This window comes from Bubalus kerabau, chromosome 8, assembly GCF_029407905.1.
Source record: "Bubalus kerabau isolate K-KA32 ecotype Philippines breed swamp buffalo chromosome 8, PCC_UOA_SB_1v2, whole genome shotgun sequence".
NCBI lineage: Eukaryota > Metazoa > Chordata > Mammalia > Artiodactyla > Bovidae > Bubalus > Bubalus kerabau.
The window spans coordinates 16,297,208-16,320,230 of NC_073631.1; the positions used below are offsets into that span (position 1 = coordinate 16,297,208).

The window sequence follows — 23,023 nt, forward strand, 5'->3', positions numbered from 1 at the left end:
AGCAGAGGAGTTCTAAGTCATTAACATTCATTGATGAGAAAAGCTGTTTTAACGCTAATGTACTCATGTGCCTTATGGTACAAGCCTAATGTACCCCTAACCTCAAAAGGATGATTTTTTAAGTCTATGTTTTTAACCATGACCAGGAAATTTAAAGATCATATAGTTTACATGAAAGTTCCTGATGACTCAGAGTAACCAGTGAATTAAAACCAATTTACATAGCTGTAGTTGCTTTAATAAAAGATGTACTTACGACTTCTAAAGTAACTGAGGAATACATCAGAATAGGGTTGTTTTAAGTTATGGTTTTAACTCCAGCCACTAAAAACACTACTGAAAAGGCCTATAAAGTGGGAAAATGATAGAGATTACTGATTGGAAAAAAAAATTATCGAAACCCATCCATCCATCCATCTATTCATCCGTCCATCCAAATGAAAAGAGCCTACTCAGAGCTCCAGGCACCATGGAAGTAGCATCACAAGCACACTTTTCTCATGGAGCCCAATCTGGGCTTTCAGGTTAAAGACTTCCACTGTTTTAAAGAAACAAGTGACAATGCTCTTTTCTGCCTCAGATCTTAAAACGTGCACCCCCATGCCCCCGACCCCCCACCCGTGGCCCTCATAACATGGAAAACAGAACTCTTTGGTGAGGGTTGGGTTGTTCCCAGAAGGTAAAACAAAGGCACCTCCCTCCCCGCCCCCACAAGGGGCTTCCCTAGTGGCTCAGATAGTAAACAATCTGCCTCCAGTGCAGGAAACCGGGGTTCGGTCCCTGGGTCAGGAAGATCCCCAGGAGAAGGGAACAGCTACCCACTGCAGTACTCTTGCCTGGAGAATCCTGTGGACAGAGGAGCCTGGCGTGACTAACACTTTGAGGGCAGTACCATTTGTGGAAAGAACATTTCACTGCTCTCACCAGGGAATGTGTCTTTTTAAAAATCTTTGGAAAAATCCCCATCCTGAAAGCGTTTGATGACCCTGAACTGAAAATGGGATTTCGCTCAGTGGCAAAGATACAAATTCATCCCCACAAGGATGGCTTCTGCGGTAAAAGGCACATGATGACTCTTAGGGTTTATCTACAAGGTTGCTAAATGGGGCTACAAGACACCAAATTCCATTGTCCGGAGATTTCCCTGTCTCTACCTGAAGAATTCCAGCGTGCCTTGTGGAATACCTAGTCTGGGGGGAGGTTACAAAGTTTCAAGGACAATTTGTTCCCAGTTTTTATTCCCTGCTCACTGAGTTATGTGCTGTTAAACATTTCCAGAAGACTGTCAAAATGTAAGCATCCTGAGGTTTACATCGGCCACACCATTAAACAACGTAGAAGCAACAAAATTTTAAACATTGTTTTCCAGCAATGGTAAATATTTTCACTAAGTAAAAACTGAAGCTTGAAATGCAATAAGCATTTTAAATGACTCCTTTCTGTGCCAGGATTCTTATGTTCCCCTGTGCAACCCCGGCTGCTTGGGATTAAGGCAACCCCAGGGAGCACAGCGAATGGTTGTGGGTTATGAGGTGTAGCATGAGCTTGGCGACATCTTGCCACCCAGCCTCAAGAAACCAGCCACGGCTGGAACCCAAGAATCAGCGTGTTCATTCTGTGGTCAGCTCCACATTTTTTCCCCTCCTAGAAAAAAAGTTGCTACACAAAAGTCAGGCCTCTCCCCCGCTCCCCCTCAAGCAATCAGGAGTGGACAGGGGCAGAGGGAGAGACTCCAGGGCTGGCGGGGCAGGGGGAGGCTGGCCCCCTTGGGTGGGCATTGCTCAGCTTTCAGTCCCTTGGCGAGGAGCAGGAAAAGAGCCACTGCAGAAACGGCGGCCACAGCGCTGCTGAGTATTGTGCTGTCACTTCAGGAAGAAGGAAAACCCAGAACAAATTTGACGTGGTTTTCACCGCACGGTGATTGCAGTCCTATTCAAGGATGTCACAGTCCCACCACCCACTGAGCACAACTCAGAAGGAAATGGGGCCTCCTGCGTGTCTCCAGTCACCGCCTACCCCGGAACAGACTAAGCCAAGGATTTTAAAGAAACACAGTCATGTGGGCCTATCTCCTTGGCTTCCTGGTACCTCTCTGCTTTCTCCTTTACTAAAGAGCATCATTCTCAGCTCCAGGTAGGACTAAGGGAAGCCAAGACGCTCTCCCACAGATGCAACACCTCTTAAAGAAGCAAGCAGGAGGACTTCCCTGGTGGTCCAGTGGCTAAGGCTCTGAGCTCCCAATGCAGGGGGCCCAGGTTCGATCCCTGGTCAGGGAACTAGATCCCACATGCTGCAACTAAGACCCCAGAGCAGTCAAATAAATAAGCAAATATTAAAACAAAAAAGCAGCAAGCAGGGCAGTGTACCGTGTCTTGAGATCTGGGTCAGTATTTATACCTGGAAAATCTGATCTTCCATAAAATTTCAAACAGTTGAAGAAAAGAAAGGCAAGGAGGCAGGGTTTACACTCAGGGGACTTTTCTCCACATTCCAAACAACAAAGCTTGAGTGCTGTGTTACTGTACCACCACCTAAATTTCTATGACGTATGTGGAATCTTGTGACTGGTCTTGGAGATTAAAATATAAATGTTGCTTGTCACACTGAGCAAGGGACTAGGGGAGGGGGGCAAGCTCAGGGAGACGGAGGGGATTCTCTTTGGTGTTTGCCAAACCAAAACCGTGAGGGAGCCGTGTATATATCTGTCCTATTTCTGGTGAGAATAACAAAGCTTTTGTTCACTGAAAAAAAAAAAACAAAAAAAAAACCCCAAAAAACACCACCACCAAAGCAGACTCACAGATGGTTTTTACACTTTCCCATTTTGAACAGTAACTCTGAATGTCAGATTTTGGAGACATAGGAAGTTCCAACTCAACTGACAATAAGTAACTCAGGAGCCCAACTGCAGCCTTAGGAGCACCCGGAATTCTGTCCAAGACTAACATCTTTCCCCTGGTCTTCACAGTGCGGGTCAAATATGACCCCAGGGGGCACACAGTGGTCCATGGTTTTGGTATGAGGAAGAGTCAGAGAAGATTAGAAGACACCATTGCCATTTTGTGCCAGTTTTCATGCCCGACCTCCAGTGAAACTCGGTATTGATTCTCACAGTAAGAGACTGCAGAGAGCACTGAGGATGACTAGAGCAGTGTCAGCCTGCTAGGGTCCTCCCTCCTCGGGGAGCAAACGTAAAGAGCCTCTCCTACGCTGAACGCTGGCATACTGAAGACGCGGGTGCACAGCACCCTGCAAGACCAGCGAGGCAAACCGAGGCCGATGTGAACCAGCCACCCTCAAAATGAGACTCCGAGGGTCCAGTCATGACCACTCTTGCAGTCATTTGCCACATGACGTGACAAGAGCAAAAACACTCAGTAGCTTTAAAAATAGTTTATTTCCTTCCTCACAGACACATGAGCCTTCTGACCATTGTTCGAGGCACCACAAATTAAATAAAAATGCATATTACAATGTATTTTTCCATGATTCACGATAAAGTGGATTTTAAAAGCAAATGGATGCCAACTACGGAGGGCTGGGAGGGGCGAGGGTAGGTATCAGTAACGGAGGGCACGCGTTTTTCTGCAGTGTTTACTGAAACAGGCGGTGGTCAGCACGTGTGCCTCCTACGAGCAGTCATCCCAAGCCAGGAGCGGGGCTGTGTCTCTGGGTTTCTCCGTCCGTCGAGTGCAGAGCCAAGAGTACTTTCTCTAAAGTACAAAGACCTCCCCCCTGGTAGCCTGGGTACCAGTAACAGAATATGATTATTAAACATCTTCAATGTGGTTTTCATTACAAAACAACATGTTTCACATCAAAGCTTCATAATATAATCCAGAGTCAGAATTAGTGTGTGTTTAGAATCTGAAGCCAGGCTGGCTATTTCTGATAATGTTTTTGTTTCTTCCAGTGTTTTTTTCTCTTTTTATAAAGATGCACCCAGTCTCCTGCACAGGAGCACTTGCTCAGAGCACCATGATTGCTTCTCAGCAGCTTCCTCTGGGCTGTCGTCCTAATCTGAGGAGAATGGTTCTAATTCCTATTCAGACTTGCTTCTTCCTCCAGATCAGGTTAATGTTGGCCAAATCCCAGGAGATGTCAGGTACCAGCACAGGTTTGTGAGAAGAGGCCCAAAGAATAACTATGAATAATTTCACAATGATCTAGTTAGGAAAACACACAGAAAAAGGAATGATTTCACCTTATCAAAAGCCTCGACTTGAATTTAAACAGGAGATGGAAGTGACAGGGATGAAGTGTTTCCATTGGGATGGGGTGTTCTCTCCAACAGTCGCACCAGAGACGCTGCGACGGCCCGGTGGGTGCCAGGCCTCCTACGGGCCTCCACCCATGGCTTGTGAGGTAGATGCTGATGGCTTGAAGAGAGGTAGGTAAAGTCCAAATTTGTTTTCAATCCCTGCAAATGTTGCAACTGCCAGTTTGTAGCCCCCAACGTGATCAGGATTGGGAGCAGGCAGGGTGATCCTGGATTTAGGAACTGGCTCTGATCCCATGGGTTTCCTACAAGAAGGGAAAATAGAGTGAGAACCTGAGGGTTTTTGTTTAACTTGGTAAAAGCAACATTCAAAAACTGCTAACATCTGGATCATAGAGGAGTTGTGGAATTCTGGTTACTTGTATGTTCCCTTTGGAAATGAATCTGATAACATGATTTCAGTATTTTCCTACATCTCTTCTACTTCATCACAGGGACTAAAAGGACATACCTTTCTGGATGACCACAGAGGATTAGAAGCAGCTGAAGTTTAGCAAGCTACTTACACTCCTCCGAAATCAACGTAGAACCATCGCTGGAGCAACTCATAGGTCAGCAAAGTCACACCAAACTGGGGGGAGGACCGAAACACACGAGCTTGGGGGGAGAATAGGAAGTAACAGACACTGGTTAAGATTTTAAAAATTCGCCTGATACCAAAGGTTTCATTAAGAGCAAATTATTTCCATACCGCCAGCTCCTTTCCACAAAGCTTTCGGGCCTTCCTCGCGCAGGATCTTCCGAAAGCAGTCTATCACTCCGCTGTAAGTGGTCTGGCCAGCCCGGGCAGCCACCTGTAATCGTGTCTTGATGACATCAGCAGGGGTCACCAGTGAGGCTGCAGGCATACCTGCCAGAAAAGACAACACCTTTGCAGTTGGGTCACGCTCTCACTGCGTAAAAGCAACTGTGCCGTGCACTGCCGGCCGTGGAAAGAAAGCTAAGGCTGGGATGGAGCCAAAGGCCTGTTCGCTGTCGCCTCTGGGAAACGCAGCTGTGACTTTGGTCCGCAGGCGTGGAGGCTCCACCACACCTCATGGAGTACACGCCTCGCCTCTCCGTCCCCAGACCACCAACCTCCATCTGTCACGCTTATATTCTTACACAGTCTCAGGAATTATAGATCAACACAACTTCAAATGGTTGAAAACAAATGGAGAACGATTTTGGGGTTTTTTTTTGTTATTGTTGTTTTTTTACCTTTTTTTTTGCTTTCCTGTTGAAATCAGAGTTATTGGGTCTGATTTTTCAGAGGTGAAGCTTGTTATCCGTTTCCTCTTCCTGCTTCTCTGCGGCTGCTGGCAGTCAGCGGAGGTGCCTTCTCATACACATTCAACCGCTCGCACCCTCCAAACCCTAACCTCTCCGGTTACACCAGAAAAGACTTTACTGATAGCTAAACAAACATTGTGTGTGCGTGCGTGTGTGCGTGCGTGCGTGTGTGTGTGTGTGTGCATGTGTGAAGGGGGGGTGACCTGAGGGGGAGGCACCCACAGATAATACTTTAGGACTCCTCTTTCCTATGATTGACATCTCCCAAAAAAAATATCTGCCAGAAATCTTAAAATTTATACTGGCTGATAATCAATGAAAAAGAAAACAGCAACAACGACAACAACAAAACCCTCCCAGAATTACCAATGGGAAATTTTTCTACAGTCATTTTATCCAAACTGGGGCAGCCCATGTTTAGATTTTTTAAAAGCGAGACTGTACTCAGAAGACACTGTCTCTTATGGTTTTATTACTTTTCCATTATGAACCTATTCCAAACCAAATTGGTCAAATGCAGATGCATAAATCTCCTTTGCTTTTTTTAAGGCTTAATAATTCTGTAAGAATTTCGGTCCAAACCAACGTGGTCTGGCTCACAGCTCCATCTCATCCTTCTAAGAGACAGCTTTAAAGTTACAGGGTGTGCGTGCGCGCCCGGGGGAATCCGCATGGTACACGTTTGCATTTATATCGCTAAGCGGTATCTTCTCCTCTTCCATCTTTCCCAAGGCTCCTCAACCATTCATCTGAACGGTTTTTATGAAACACATGGTATCTTTGCATGTGAAAAAGCTCGCTTTATATCCAGCGCTTCACTGGATAAGTCATACTGAATTTCCTATTAGCTTAGAGGAATTATTTTAACTTTAAGCCAGGAATTTATCCTCCAACATAATGGAAGGAAACATGAAAAATGCTTAGAAACCCACTGTGTTCACACCAATTTTGTTTCACTTCCTGGTTTAGAAAGAGTTTAGCAAGGCTGTCTGCTTTAGACATGTAATAAAATCCTTCTTACAAGGGTGGGCAGGCATGGCAGAGCGTGACTGTGAAAGACACACAAGCAATAAAATGGGTAACAAGTTTCCTTCAGTTAGGGTAGTTTTCATAAATAGCTACTTGCTATGAAAAGAGAGAGAAGTACTGGGGAGGGCAGGGAGGAAAGACACTGATCAGTGGAATAAGAATGCTAAGGGAAACGTGTAAGATATTTAATAAGCTGTCTGGCAAAACTGATTGGGGTGTGTGGGTGCATGTGTGTAAAGTGGGGGCGGGTTCTGGAAACGAAGCAGCCTGCACAGGACTCTCATCCTGTCCACCACCAGCTCCCACCTCTCCCTGGAGGACAGCTGCTAGGGCTGCGGAGGGGCGGAGTATATCCCTGTGGACGGGATTTCTGGTGTGGAGACTTGCTAAATTCACCAGGAGAACAACATCAGGCTGCTCCACAGCTAGGCTGGGAAGGCAGCATTTACCAGGAAGAGCTTGGCTCCCGGACATGTGTTGATTTGGGGGATCAGGGATGGAAAAGACTCGAAGCAACTTTGCCTGGTTTCTTCAGGCTTGCTTAAGGATAAGATGACGCTGATCAAGAGGTCAAGTTTCCTCTGATCCCAAAGATGGGAGAGCAAGAGGAGGCTAGGAAACAGGGACGGGACCCACCTCCCACCTGATGCTTCAGTGATGAGACACATGATGAGATCTTCGGACCGTGTACTATGTATGACAGGGATGTTCTCCAGCCAATCAAAAAAATGATAACTTTTTAAGGGGGTGCCCAGTAGCTAGACAGTAGAAGTTTGTTTACCACAAAAAGAAAGCATGATTGGCAAAATACAACTTTGGTACAAGGACATATTATTGTATAACACAGGGGATATAGCCAATATTTTACAATAATTACAAATGGAATATAACCTTTAAAAATTGTGAATCACTATGCTGTACATATGAAACATATAATACTATATATAACCTGTGCCTCAAAAAAAAAAGACCCCAGCAAAGACCAATAAACAGGTATCATAAGACCAAAAAAAAAAAAAACAAACAAACAAACCCAAATCTGGGGGGAGTCAGCCTTAATTTTAACAAATATTCCATTAGTATTTGTAAAAAAAAAAAAAAATTGCTTCTCTGTTTATGGGACACAAAAGTTAACAGCTATTTATTTGGGAATCAAGGTTAAGAGTTTGCCAAAATCCCTTTGCACCCTTATGTACATTATCTACAAGATGTATCAGTTGCTAAGAAAAGCATAAAGATTTTCATTTAGAAAGAGAAAATATCACATTATCGTCATACTTCTAACTTGAGGTTTTATAAGACAACATTATGTTGATACTACAGTGAGGCTCCTTGGTGAATTTTACGTAAGTGTGAAATATGCCTCTGTGCTTCTGAATGCTGATTTTAAACCCTGAATTCCATTCAGTTTGACATTAATATTGCTACACTTGCTTATCGTTGGTATTTGCCAGGTACATATTTTTCCATCCATTCTCTTTCCATCGTTCTATGTCACTGTTTTCTCAAACTTCAGATGACTAGATTTCCTTTCACAACTTAGCTAAAAGCGTTAGCTTTCACTGGGGGCACTAAAGGCATTCAGCAGTGGCTTGGAGGCGATTCCGGCCATCCTGGGTTGGGGTTCCGGTTTTTATTTTCTCTGCTTCTAGGTGCTTCCCTTTTGATTTCACCCTTTCCTGACTCAGTTCAACTGAATAATGTGTTTGCTGCACAGGTGTGACAGTTCCAGCGTGTGCAACTGATGGGCCCTGACGTCTTCTCTGCAAGTTGAGGACCCGGCACCTCACCCGCACCCCAGCTTTGTCTTCCTTTCTGTTGCCTGCCTCCCAGTGACCCTTCCTGGGTAAAAAACACAAACCAAAGTGAGCAGTTATTCAGACTGACTCTAGGGTTTAACTTTGATTTGCTCAGTTTGGTACATCCCACATTCTCCTCTTTCTTAAATTCACTTACATTCATTTTGCCTCCCAGAGGTCTGTGGGGGTCCCTGAGCCCTGGCTGGGAGGGACCACCTTGGGACTGGCACCCACTCCTGAAGGTGAGTGCACCCACTGGGAAGGAGACTGCAGTTCATGCCCTCCCCTCTGGTTGTGAGGGAACCCGGCACCATGGACAAGCAGCCAGTCTTCCATTACTGGCTTGTTTTCTGTCCTCTTTTCCTTATCCTTCTCCCTGGGCAAGTCCTACTAAACAGATGTTAGACCTCCTGGGCTCATCTTACATCTCTCTTAAATCTTCTGTTATTTCTCATCTCTGTACTTGTGATCCATGTACAGTTGCTCAGTCATGTCCAACTCTTTGCGACCCCAAGGACCATAGCACACCAGGCTCTTTCTGTCCATGGGATTTCCCAGGCAAGCATACTGCAGTGGGTAGCCATTTCCTGCTCCAGGGGATCTTCCTGACCCAGGGATGGAACCCACATCTCTGGCACTGCAGGCGGATTCTTCACCAGTGAGACACCTGGGAAGCCCCATTTGTGATCCATATTCTAGAGGGTTTTGTTTGTTTTCTCCCATGCCTTTATTTCCCATGTGTCAAATCTGGTGTTTTTCTATGGACTTTTAATTCTAGCCATCTTTTCATTAACTTTCGAGAAAGCTTCCTGACTGGTTGTTTCTTTCAAATCTGAGGACCTTAATTATAGTTCTTAAAAGTTCTGCTCTGTTCCCTGAACGGCCTGTTTGCTCTGTCATTCTTTTATATACTTAGCTTATTGCGCCTTCTTGTCTGAGGACCCCTGGCTGTCTACTGGCATTCAAGTTCAAAGGCCAGGCTGATGAGTGCTGTGGACGGCTCCCGCTGCACCCGGGTCAGCCTCACACACAGGGCTGGTGACAGAGGTTTTGTGAAATGGGTGAGGCCTGGCAACTGGACAGGAGTTAAAGATAGGCCTACAGGGCAGGGACCTTCCAAATCCTGCCACGTGGGATGCTTCACGTTGGACGTAGAAGGAATTATTTCCTACCCTTCTTTGGAAGGGCTGCCATTAGTTCATTTCCCCCCCCCTCTGCGACTTTGGTAAAGGTCTGGAATTACCATAAACCTTGCCCTGGTCTCTGTTCTTTACAATTGCCCTCTCCAAGCAAGTGTTTCCTTTCTTTAGAACACAGCTCTGGGCTTTTAGCAGGGATTCAAATATTGCCTGAAGCTTCACATTAAAAGGAGAAGAGAGAGGAGCAAGCTGACCTTCCCGCAGTAAATGAAGTTCCTTAACTCGTGTTAACCATTTACCCTACAACCTCCCTCCCACACTCCAGGCATTTTATCCATTGTTCACTTGGAGGTTCAAATTATCTGGTTCTGATCTGACAATAAAGGACAGAAATGGCATGGACCTAACAGAAGCAGAAGATATTAAGAACAGGTGGCAAGAATACACAGAAGAACTGTACAAAAAAGAGCTTCATGACCCAGATAACCACGATGGTGTGATCACTCACCTAGAGCCAGACATCCTGGAATGCAGTCAAGTGGGCCTTAGGAAGCATCACTACGAACAAAACTAGTGGAGGAGATGGAATTCCAGTTGAGTTATTTCAAATCCTAAAAGATGATGCTGTGAAAGTGCTGCACTCAATAAGCCAGCAAATTTGGAAAACTCAGCAATGGCCATAGGACTGGAAAAGGTCAGTTCTCATTCCAATCCCAAAGAAAGGTAATGCCAAACAATGTTCAAACTACCGCACAATTGCACTCATCTCACACACTAGCAAAGTAATGCTCAAAATTCTCCAAGCTAGGCTTCAACAGTACATGAACCGTGAACTTCCAGATGTTCAAGCCAGATTTAGAAAAGGCAGACGAACCAGAGATCAATTGCCAACATCTGTTGGATCACTGAAAAAGTGAGCGAGTTCCAGAAAAACATCTACTTCTGCTTTATTGACTATGCCAAAGCCTTTGACTGTGTGGATCGCAACAAACTGTGGAAAATTCTTAAAGAGATGGGAACACCAGACCACCTGACCTGCCTCCTGAGAAATCTGTATGCAGGTCAGAAAGCAACAGTTAGAACTGGACACGGAACAACAGACTGGTTCCAAATTGGGAAGGAGTACGTCAAGGCTGTGTATTTTTACCTTGCTTATTTAATTTATATGCAGAGTACATCATGAGAAATCCTGGGCTGCACGAAGCATAAACTGGAATCAAGACTGCCCGGAGAAATATCAATAACCTCAGTTATGCAGATGACACTTTGCATTATGGCAGAAAGTGAAGAAGAACTAAAGAGCCTTTTGATGAAAGTGAAAGAGGAGAGTGAAAAAGTTGGCTTAAAACTCAACATTCAGAAAACTAAGATCATGGCAACTGGTCCCATCACTTCATGTCAAATAGATGGGGAAACAGTTCAGGTCACTTGCTGTTTCTGACTCTTTGTGACCCCATGGACTGCAGCACACCAGGCTTCCCTGTCCATCACCAACTCCCGGGGTTTACTCAGACTCATGTCTATTGAGCCAGTGATGACATCCAACCATCTCATCCTCTGTCATCCCTTTCTCCTCCTGCCTTCAATCTTTCCCAGCATCAGGGTCTTTTCAAATGAGTCAGTTCTTCACATCAGGTGGCCAAAGTATTGGAGTTTCAGCTTCAACATCAGTCCTTCCAATGAATATTCAGGACTGATCTCCTTTAGGATGGGCTGGTTGGATCTCCTTGCTGTCCAAGGGACTCTCAAGAGTCTTCTCCAACACCACAGTTCAAAAGCATCAGTTCTTCAGTGCTCAGCTTTCTTCACAGTCCAACTCTCACATCCATACATGACTGACTACTGGAAAAACCATAGCTTTGACTAGATGGACCTTTATCAGCAAAGTAATGTCTCTGTTTTTTAATATGCTGTCTAGGTTGGTCATAACTTTTCTTCCAAGGAGCAAGTGTCTTTTAATTTCATGGCTGCAGTCACCATCTGCAGTGATGTTGGAGCCCCCCAAAATAAAGTCTGTCACTGTTTCCAGTTTCCCCATCTATTTGCCATGAAGTGATGGGACCAGATGCCATGATCTTCGTTTTCTGAATGTTGAGTTTTAAACCAACTTTTTCACTCTCTTCTTTCACTTTCATCAACAGGCTCTTTACTTCTTTGCTTTCTGCCATAAGGGTGGTGTCATCTGCATATTTGAAGTTATTGATATTTCTCCCGGCAATCTGGATTCCAGCTTGTGCTTCATCTAGCCCAGCATTTCTCATGATGTACTCTTCATATAAGTTAAATAAGCAGGGTGACAGTACACAGCCTTGATGTCTCCTTTCCCGATTGGAACCAGTCTGTTCCAAATCAGACTGGAAACAATTCAATGGAAACAGTGACAGACTTTATTTTCTGGGCTCCAAAATCACTGCAGATGGTGACTGCAGCCATGAAATTAAAAGACACTTGCTCCTTGGAAGAAAAGTTATAACCAACCTAGACAGCATATTAAAAAGCAGAGATATTACTTTGCTAACAAAGTTCCATCTAGTCAAAGTTATGGTTTTTCCAGTTGTCATGTATGGATGTGAGAAGTGGACTATAAAGAAAGCTGAGCACTAAAAAATTGATGCTTTTGAACTGGGGTGTTGCAGAAGACTCTTGAGAGTCCCTTGGACTGCAAGGAGATCCAACCAGCCCATCCTAAAGGAGATCAGTCCTGAATATTCATTGGAAGGACTGATGTTGAAGCTGAAACTCCAATACTTTGGCTACTTGATGTGAAGAACCGACTCATTTGAAGAGACCCTGATGCTGGGAAAGATTGAAGGCAGGAGGAGAAAGGGACAACAGAGGATGAGATGGTTGGACGGCATCACCGACTCAATGGACATGAGTTTGTCAACTCCAGGAGTTGGTGATGGACAGGGAAGCCTAGTGTGCTGCAGTCCATGGGGTCGCAAAGAGTCGGACATGACTGAGCGACTGAACTGAACTGATCTGAACATTAATAAAGCAGCTTCTCCTGCCTGTGTTTTGGGCTATGGCATTTTTTTTTTGTCATTTCAAGTTTGGATTGGCTGTCTTCTGAAGGCTGGTACTAATAAGGATTTATAGAAATTATTTTCTAACATTTTAAGGTATCTGCGAGGCAAGATGGATGAACATGCTCAGTCCATTACCTTTATCCACCTTCTCTACTACTTGTTTTTTTTTTTTAAGGATCTAAGAATTGCTTTAAATTATCCTAAGCTCTATGTCTACATAATTTAAAAATTGCTATATTTTATATAATTATGTGCCAATGGTACTTTTCTCCTAACTCAATTCTTCTAATACATTTGTGAAAGCATCATGATCAGTCACACTCATAACTCTCCCGTATCTGTACTTTCAACAGCTGTTAAAGATATTTCTGAATTGCTACTTAAACTAATTAATTCAACGATCACAGGACCATCACTGCAGTCTGACTTGTTCCTCTACCTCACCACTCTGAAATTAAGACCCTCTGGGATGAGCTGCTCTGTAATATTTGATAAGTATTAGATATCCTTCATTTGATATTATCCATAAAGCACTTTGAAATGCCCTTCTTTAATCAAAAAAGCAACACTTAATTAGAGTGAATTAGACCTTGGTTCCTTAATTTCAGGTCCCTGGCATCAACCCTCACCTTCTGACACGTGAAGCACTTTGGCTAATGAACATAAATTCAAACATCCGTTAGTCTTAACCCAATCCTGTGATTTAATAGAGATGTTCCCAGTATTTAAAGATCTTCCAAGTTTATAACCAGATATGCTAAGTCGCTTCAGTTGTGTCCGACTCTGTGTGACCCCATAGACGGCAGCCCACCAGGCTCCGCCGTCCTGGGATTCTCCAGGCAAGAACACTGGAGTGGATTGCCATTTCCTTCTCCAATGCATGAAAGAGAAAGTGAAAGTGAAGTCGCTCAGTTGTGTCCAACTCTTAGCAACCCCACGGACTGCAGCCTACCAGGCTCCTCTGTCCATGGATTTTCCAGGCAAGAGTACTGGAGTGGGGTGCCACTGCCTTCTCCAATAACCAGATATACACAGACCCAAAAAACTGTAATATTCTCTACATTTTAAGATACTGACAACCAGCTGTTATGTTAAAAAGTTGCATATTACTAAAGCAACCTAACTTTAAATCAAATCAAATTTTTTGGAGAAAGTCAGGTAATACTTACTGAATAACTAAAATTCCTGTCAAAACATAAAAGGGGAAAATCATATTCACTGAACCCAGATGGATCTTATGTATAATAGCATTGTCCAACAAAAAATATATGTAGCCTGTATAAGAGATCAACTGAAGTATAAAATATAAAAATTATATTTTGTATAAAAATGTTTATTCTGTCACATAAAAATAGTACTGAGACATTTCTCATAATAAATAAGTTAGTGGTCAATTACTATTCCTTACAGCTTATTTTGAGATCAGATTCCCTCCTTTCTCTTAATGATAACAAAGATCACTTTGGCCTTGGAACCTACCTACTCCCTCCCCGGGCTTTGTGACTATGCACCCCATCAACATGTCCTCTCCTGATTCATTTTTAGGTATTTTAATTTGGATTTTCAGGTAAATAATCATTTTCAAATAATGACAGACTCATTTCTTCTAATACTTATGACTGTTACTTCCCTTTCACGTTTTCCGTATTGACTGGCACCTCCAAAACAAGGCTCAAAAACAGGGTAACCAAAACCTTCTTAATTTTAATGAGACTGTCCAACAAAGACAGAGAGGCAGAGGTCAGAACATCAGGAGGGGAAGACCACTGAGGCCCATTTAGGAGCGAGCTGCACTGTGACCATGGATGGATTCCTTCCATCTTACTGTCCACCTCCCCTTCCCTGTAAGACAGGGTGATATGTAAGACAGAGGTTGTCACTGGTTTTTTTCTCGAAAGGACAGATCAGCCACAAAGCTTGATGACATTTGCCATGGCTTCTGATATTTGTTATGAAATTAAGGAAGTAGCTCAGTTCTCCTTACACAGTTGATACAGACTTGTGGAATATTCAAGATCATCAAGCTTTGTGGCTGATCTGTTCTTTTGAGAAAAAAACCAATGACGACCTCTGTCTTACATATCACCCTGTCTTACAGGGAAGGGGAGGTGGACAGTAAGATGGAAGGAATCCTTCCATGGTCACAGTGCAGCTCGCTCCCAAATGGGCCTCAGTGGTCTTCCCCTCCTGATGTTCTGACCTCTGCCTCTCTGTTGTCTCTGTGACATTACAGAGGCTGATCAGAATGACCAATGGGACAGTGTGGAAATGAAGGGGTGCGACTGTTCATAAAGACACTGCAACTTCTGCTTTCTCTTCTTCTCTCCTACCCCTCCCTCATCTTGCTCTGGGGGAAGCCAGCGGCCGTGGCATGAGGACACCCAAGGAGCCACAGAGCGGCCATGTGGCAAGGAATCAATGGACCAGCCAACGCCATGTGATCGAGCCATCCTGAAAATGCTTCCTCCACCCCGGCCAGGCCTTCCGGAGCCCTGGCTGACATCCCCACAACAGACTTGAGCTAGAGGGCACCCACAGAAGCTGCTCCTGACCCACAGATCCTGGCATAATAAATATTTGTTGTTTTAAGCTGGTAAGTTTTGGCATAATGTGTTATGTGGCAACCAATAACTAATATAGATGGTATCTGGAGAACAACTCTGAAAGATGATAGGATGGTTAGAGGGCTAAAATAATAGCAGCATGGAGATATAAACTAGTATGCCTTTAAATAATATATATATATATATATATATATATATATATATATATATATATATATATATTTTCACCAGCAAACTCATTTCAGAGAATTTATGTCTCCCAAAGAAATGATCTAAAACAGGGAGAAAAGTCTTATGCACAAAGATGTTTAACAATATTATGTATTTACATTTTTTCTGAAAAAAAGTTTATCATCTAAGATTGACGATGATGTAAGCATGCGGCAATTAAAAATTTCATTTACAAAGTTTTAAATTAAGAAAATTAATACTAGTACTGAACATTCAAAAATACGTATTAGAAAAAAAGAAAAAAATAATAAAAATACTTATTATGTCCCAGGTTCTTTCCTGGATCTTTGTACCTATTAATTCACTTGATCTTCATAATAGTCTTATGAGACTAAGACTATTCATAGCTCCATCCATAGGTGGAGAAACAAACAGAGAGACATTAAGTAACTCATTCGGGTCACATAGCTTTCAGTGGGGAAACTGGAATTTGAACCTAGATAGCCTGAGCCCACAGCACCTGCCGTCTTTCATTTTGCCATGATGGTGACCAATGCTTCAGAAATGATAGTGAGTGAATAACATACCCACAGTGTGATCACAGCCCTGTTAAAAACCACCCAAGGGGCAGAAATCAGCAAAAATGTTAAATGATGATTATCTTAGGTTCATAGAATAATGGAGTTGTTGTTGTTTAGTCTCTAAATCGTGTCCCACTCTTTGGCGACCCCATGGACTGTAGCCCTCCAGGCTCCTCTATCCATGGGATTTTCCAGGCAAGAATACTGGAGTGGGGTGCCACTTTCTTCTCCAGGGGATCTTCCCAATGCAGGGATTGAACCCATGGCTCCTACACTGGCAGGTGGATTCTAAGTGGTATGCTACTTTTCCCCAGTAGGTCCTACTGGTAAGCTGGTAAATTTCTCACTTATTTTGGTAAGTGATTTGAAATAAATGGTATTATAACCTTTGGGCTCAAAACATTATCATTTATACATCTGTAAACGACATATAAAGGAAACAGTGAGTCAATGGCCAAACAGGCATTAAAACTGGGAATTCTATGCTCTAGTTATAAAATCATGATTTTCTGATGTAGGTAGAGTAATCTCACTGTGGATTCATATAATAAGGCTTCCTGAGCTGCCAGGTAAGGACAACCCTGCCTCATACAGTAACATCACCACCTTTGAAGAAAAACGATTAACCAAGAATTTAAGGCTTCGTCACCCTGCTTATTTAACATATATGCAGAGTACATCATGAGAAATGCTGGGCTGGAAGAAGCACAAGCTGGAATCAAGATTGCCGGGAGAAATATCAATAACCTCAGATATGCAGATGACACCACCCTTATGGCAGAAAGTGAAGAGGAACTAAAAATAAAAAGCCTCTTGAAGGTGATAGAGGAGAGTGAAAAAGTTGGCTTAAAACTCAACATTCAGAAAACAATGATCATGGCATCTGGTCCCATCACTTCATGGGAAACAGTGGAAACCGTGTCAGACTTTATTTTTTGGGGCTCCAAAATCACTGCAGATGGTGACTGCAGCCATGAAATTAAAAGACGCTTACTCCTTGGAAGTTATGACCAGCCTAGATAGCATATTGAAAAGCAGAGACATTACCTTGCCGACAAAGGTCCGTCTAGTCAAGGCTATGGTTTTTCCAGTGGTCATGTATGGATGTGAGAGTTGGACTGTGAAGAAAACTGAGTGCTGAAGAATTGACTGCTTTGAACTGTGGTGCTGGAGAAGACTCTTGAGAGTCCCTTGGACTGCAAGGAGATCCAACCAGTCCATTCTGAAGGCGATCAGCCCTGGGATTTATTTGGAAGGAAGGATGCTAAAGCTGAAACTCCAGTACTTTGGCCATCTCATGTGAAGAGTTGACTCATTGGAAAAGACCCTGATGCTGGGAGGGATTGGGGGCAGGAGGAGAAGGGGACGACAGAGGATGAGATGCCTGGACGGCATCACTGACTCGATGGACGTGAGTCTGAGTGAACTCTGGGAGTTAGTGATGGACAGGGAGGCCTGGCGTGCTGCGATTCATGGGGTCACAAAGAGTCGGACACGACTGAGCCACTGAACTGAACTGAACTGGTGACTCAGATGGTAAAGAATCTGCCTGAAATGTAGGAGACCCGGGTTTGATCCCTGGGTCAGGAAGATCCCCTGGAGAAGGAAATGGCAACCCACTCCAGTATTCTTGCCTGGAGAATCCTGTGGACAGAAGAGCCTGGTGGGCTGTAGCCCAAGGGGTCGTGAAGAGTCAGACACAGCTGAGCAACTAACACCTTCGCTTCATGAGCTTGTGGCTCAGATGGTAAAGAATCTGCCTGCAAAGCAGGAGACCTGGGTTCAAGATGGACATGACTGAGCACAGCACCCAATAGAATAGTAGGAATTTAAAGAGTAGTTCCAGGGGTTCCTGCCTCCAGGGCTCCTCAGGCTACAGGCAGGACACAGGGGCTCACAAGACCGGAGAAAGTTTCTCAAAGCAGGGGGTAGGTCTCCAGAGAGGCAAGCCACACGTCTGAGGAGAGCACTCCCTGTGTGGAAACTCGGAAGCCAGGCACCCCATGACTGCCTCAAGGTCTGTTAGCTCATTACCTGCTTGTCACCGCCCGGGGAGATAATCCAGATTGTTCTACCCTTGGGGTCTCTAAACAAGGAGCCGCCTCAAAGAGCACAGTCATTCCTGTTGGGGCTATAACCAGATTTCCTCAAGGGATTTACATTGGGAATGGAAAAGGCAACTTCCGCATCTGTTTTCTTCCTTCATACTTGCACCGTAGCACTAGAGAAGACAGTCACTTCTCGCTGAGATTCAGTACATGCACGCACTCCAGTCTTATAACCTTACACAGCTAGCTGGAATCGGACCCAAGCAGCTTCCAGTTCCACTACATTTCTTTTTTCTCCATGAGAATAACTATTGCTTAAATTTCCTGGACGAGCTTTTATGTATTACTTCGGTTAGACACTTTTAGGGCTCAAGAATTAACATTTAAGGGATTCCCTGGTGGCTCAGACGGTAAAGTGTCTGCCCACAAGGTGGGAGAGCTGGGTTCAACCCCTGGGTTGGGAAGATCCCCTGGAGAAGGAAACAGCAACCCACTCCAGTACTCTTGCCTGGAAAATTCCATGGATGGAGGAGCCTGGTGGGCTACAGTCCATGGGGTCACAAAGAGTTGGACACGACTGAGTGACTTCACTTTCTCTCACATTAACATTTAAAAAAAAGAGTCTGACGGAATAGTTCTTGTTCTTACACTAGTAAATGAAACTACGAAAGGACATGAGCTTGAATTGGAATCTGACAATGTTACAAAATGCACCAATCTCGTTAAGAGCACCCCCCCCTTTTTTTTTGGTGGTGGTAGGCGGGGAGGTAGTTAACGAATTAAGCTTGTCTAACAGCCAGATCTGCCAGAAGTAAGATTCATTTCTTTCCCTTTCTTTTCAGGAGCTCTTCAAAGCAATCTCTGGCCATCTCACATCAGTAACTAAGCAAAGACCCGGGTGCAGGGGCATGGGTGGGAGCAGAGCTCCAAGGACACTCACCAGCTATGGCGCCAGCTAAGAGCAGGCTTCCAGGGCTAATCTGCCCATCTTCATTTGCAAGGCCTGCCTTCACATGAGCGTAGCACGGGAAGTAGATGGCTGAGAAAGGAATGTCCCGCAGAAAGCAAGCCTTGGCACCCTGTGTGTTTGAAAAGGAAGAGAAACCACATGAAACACATATCCCATTGAGAAGATCAAGCTTCTTTGGAACTTCCCTCAGAACAAAATATTCCTGGAGAAGACCAAATGTGTACTTACAAGCTGAAAGGGGAATGGAAAAAAGTATATATAACCCGGATTCTGCAAGTAATAAGTCAGAATTTTGTAATTTAAAATAAAGCATTTTATTGCATGGTATGAGCAAGAAGGGAGAGTTCTTCCTTATTCTCATGGTAAGATTTTGAAAACTGTTTTGGAACTCTGCCTGCAACATCCTTTTAAATCCCTAACTGATGGCAGGTCACTGGCATTTCAAGGAGGATTTGTTCTCAGAAGGTAGGCATCAACAATCAAGATGCCTCTTCGTTATACACCTGGAAGTGGGCAAATTATAGAGGTGGCAGGGCAAGGGGGTTGTTTTTTGTATTGTTTTTGAGACTCTCATGAAAATGTTGGATTTTTTCCCAGAAAAAATTACACATATGTAAAAAATTATATACCTTTTCAAGGGGTTCATGGATCCCCCAATTTATTCATGTACTTACCCTACTCTCCAGGGTCTATGAAACGTTGATAAATGCCTGTACTAAAACCTTAAAATGTTTATAATAATTCCTGTACATTTAAGAGCTCTGTGTAGAACAATTAGCAGCTAAGGCAAGGTCTTCACCAGATCATTTCTGGTGCCAAAAGAATGCTATGGGGAGGCCTTGAAAATTGATGCATGCCCAGAAATATGATATAAAATTCTACCAAAAACTGCAAGACATATAATGTGTTTTAGGTAGGCTAAATAGGAAAGAAGCCCCCCTTTTCAACACCATTTCTTTCACAGATTTCTAATACCTAAAAATTTTCACCAAATTGAGAGATTCTTCAAAGACAGGAATGAATCCATTCGATTCCACAAATCTAGCCAAGCCCAGTGACATTTATTGAGGTCTAGTGATGTTGGATCTCGGCTATTAGCCTGATGCCAGGCTTCAATCTGTCAAAGCTCCTTAACACTACACATCTGTTATCGTAGCCTTTCCTTCTCTGACATCCGAATTACACTCCCGACTCATACTGAGGTTGTGGGTAATAAAACCCTTAGTCTTTTTCATAGGAACTGCTATTAACATAGGTCTACTGTAACTTAATTGATTGCCCTAAACAAGTAACATAAGCAGGGCTTTATGTTTAATCCTATTAAACTTCATCCTGGTTTGGCCCATCCTTCCAAGTGGAACAAATGCTTGGAATCTGGATTCTGTCATGTTGGCTGTTCTTCAACCAACTCACCCATGGATGTGTTAATAAGCTGCCTCTGCCCACTGTGAGTACAGATATTCTAAATAAATAAATAAAGGACATAGCTCTATCACATGTGGCCAATCAGCCCACACTTCTGTTAACCCCAACCTGTTAAATGACTAACTGAAAAGAAGAACCACAGCATTCATCAGAGCCAAATTCCTTATTTTATACATGTGCAAAATCAGCCCAGGACAGTTAACCTATCAACTGCATATTTATTAAGGGCCTTGCTGTTGACTTGCTCAAGGGACTTGCTTGGAGGCAGTGCCAGAGACGGGTCCAAAATGCAGGATGCTCGCGTTTTTGCCATCTCGCCCGGTTTTTCAAGAGGAAAAAGTACAGGGTAACACCAGTATCCATGCAGCATTCAATCCTTTCCTAACGATTTGTTTTTTTAAAGATTATAATCTGGGGAGTTCCTGTGTAGGGGTAATATTGTTACTCATTGGTTTGTCTATTTTCACTTCCTCTTCCCTATTTTGCCTCCAAACCTGCCTGTAAGTTCTCTTCCCTATTTGCTCACAAGCAGAGTCTGTCCAGGAGACATTCAAATTAGATACCAAACGACCATCTCAAATTAAGATCAGTTAAAACTTCTTCATGTTTGACTCCCTCTGTATGGTTAAAAAAAAGCAAAACGAAACAGTGCCATTTTACGGACTTCCTAAACAAGTCACTTTGGAGTAATTGTTTAGAGCAATGTCACTCCTCCTCACACAAAGCTTGCTTTTTACTAATCTATTAGTTTTTAACTATTGACCTCATCTCCCGAATCTTTGCATCTGTAGCACTCTAGTCTATATGCTCTGGTAATACTACTGGTAATATTTTCCCTTTAACATATTTTCCTCTCCGATTATAAAGTATTAAGTGCTGATCTCAGACAATACAGGAGAATATTAACAATTGATAAACAGTGCAACTACTATATATGTTTTGGAGCACCACCTTCAAAAGTAATAGTAACAACCATTCCACATCTGGGATCATGTTTCTGTGGTTCATTTACACCTTTTCTTCTCCTTCAACTCATGCTATCTGGTTTTCTTTTCTGTGGGCAAGTGAGGGGTGATATGCTCTAACATAGCCTTAGCCAAAACGCCTAAATTTCGTTTCTATACGCTGGTTCAAAAACTCCACCGTCACCATGGTTTTGGCTGTCCCGTGGATTAGGCCCAGTATTCTCACCTTTGTCAAGGCTTTGCAATGGCTTCCCTGTCCCATGTTCCTCTCCTGGGCAGCCTGATTCCTCTCAGTGAAAGCCTCATTCATCTGACCAATCAAGGCACACCTATAACTCTGCATCTTCTTTGATGACGGTTAAGCTAGGCACATCGAGCTCTTACATACCTCCTCTTCATTCATTTAAACCCAAACACCACTCTTTCAAAGTAAGTAGAAAACAGACAAGGAGTGGATTCCACACGGCTCCACACTGTCTGGCCTTCCCAGGGGCAAGGTGGTAAAGAACCCATCTGCCAATGCAGGAGACTCAAGGGACGCGGGTTCAATCCCTGGGTCAGGAAGATTCCCTGGAGGAAAAAATGGCAACCTACTCCAGTATTCTTGCCTGGAGAATCCCATGGACAGAGGGGCCTGTCCATGGGGTTGCGGAGTCAGACACGACTGAGCACGCACACATCACACTGTCTACACCTCCTTGACGCTATCCTGAGATCGCTTCATGCTCTTCTGTCTGCCTGGATCACTGCTGCCTACTTCAGAGTGCAAACAACTGGGAGCCAGAAACTACATCTGATTTAATTTAGAAAACAACAAACGCCTTGGCTGTTAGGGCCTAAGACACATTCCTGGTGACACGGATTTGGCTTTGCCAACTCCCATAGAAAACACCACAACTAAAGGGAGAAATGAGAGGCTTGGGATACACCAATATGTCATCTGAAATTAGAAACATCCCTTACTCTGACACAGAAGAGTAAGGCGAAGTGAAGAAGCAGCTGGGTTTTCCCGAGAAGGAACTCTGCCTTCCTGAAATCATGGCAATAAGCCATGTATCACTGTGAGAACAAGAGACTAACAAGAGGTATAGTGTGCTTTAAGAGATGTTTGAAAACAGTTCCAGATGACTAAGAAGAAAAATGACTTGATCAAAACACAATGAACAAACAAAACCCATCGGAGGAAAAGGCGGAGCTATACTGTGAAACACGAAAGGAAAAAATGGTCGGGAATTTGTTATCTCTTTTTCTACCAGGGATCAACCATGTGGTCAGATAAGTTACACGTGCTGGAGCCAAGGTGAGACCCTGTAAGAGGTTTTAGGTTTCTGATGATCTGAAAAAAAAAAAAAAAAAAGGAAGAGAAGAGAAGAGTGGAAGAATAAAGATATTTTGTGGAACAGCCACCATCTCTGCTCCATAGAAGCAGGGATGTCTTGTCCACAAATGAAAACCTTTAAAAACTCTACTTTCCATTGAGTTATGAAGGGGCCCTGGGGCCTAACAGATGTACCATCTCCTGGGGCTATATGGCCAGGCGATAGAGGAGCATGGAGGAAAGTTAAAGGCGAAATCTTCCACTTCTACCAAAAAGGGCGACCAAAGGTTGCCTGCTTTGGGGCAGGCAGGGGAACAGGGGTTTGGGAATCCACAAGGAAATAATTATTAAAGTCCCAGGTAAAGTATCAAATCCAGTGCAAATGTGAGGGCCGGTGGGGACGAGGAGGTCTGTGGTCCCTGCCTCTCTCGGCA

The 23,023-nt window shown here is 43.7% G+C and overlaps 1 protein-coding gene across 10 annotated transcripts in view; it reads right to left on the reverse strand.

Moving 5' to 3' along the window:
• Positions 1-3,378: 3,378 nt before the first annotated feature.
• SLC25A13 (solute carrier family 25 member 13) overlaps positions 3,379-23,023 on the reverse strand; it is a 228,434-nt gene continuing 208,789 nt past the window's right edge. For all 10 annotated transcript variants that reach the window (XM_055589788.1, XM_055589786.1, XM_055589795.1 and 7 more), the window contains 4 exons: positions 18,852-18,990; positions 4,971-5,129; positions 4,786-4,876; positions 3,379-4,524 (listed from right to left, as the gene is read on the reverse strand). In XM_055589788.1, the coding sequence (XP_055445763.1) occupies positions 4,338-4,524; positions 4,786-4,876; positions 4,971-5,129; positions 18,852-18,990 (576 nt within the window). In that variant the 3' untranslated portion in view covers positions 3,379-4,337. The remainder of the gene's footprint in view (positions 4,525-4,785; positions 4,877-4,970; positions 5,130-18,851; positions 18,991-23,023) is intronic.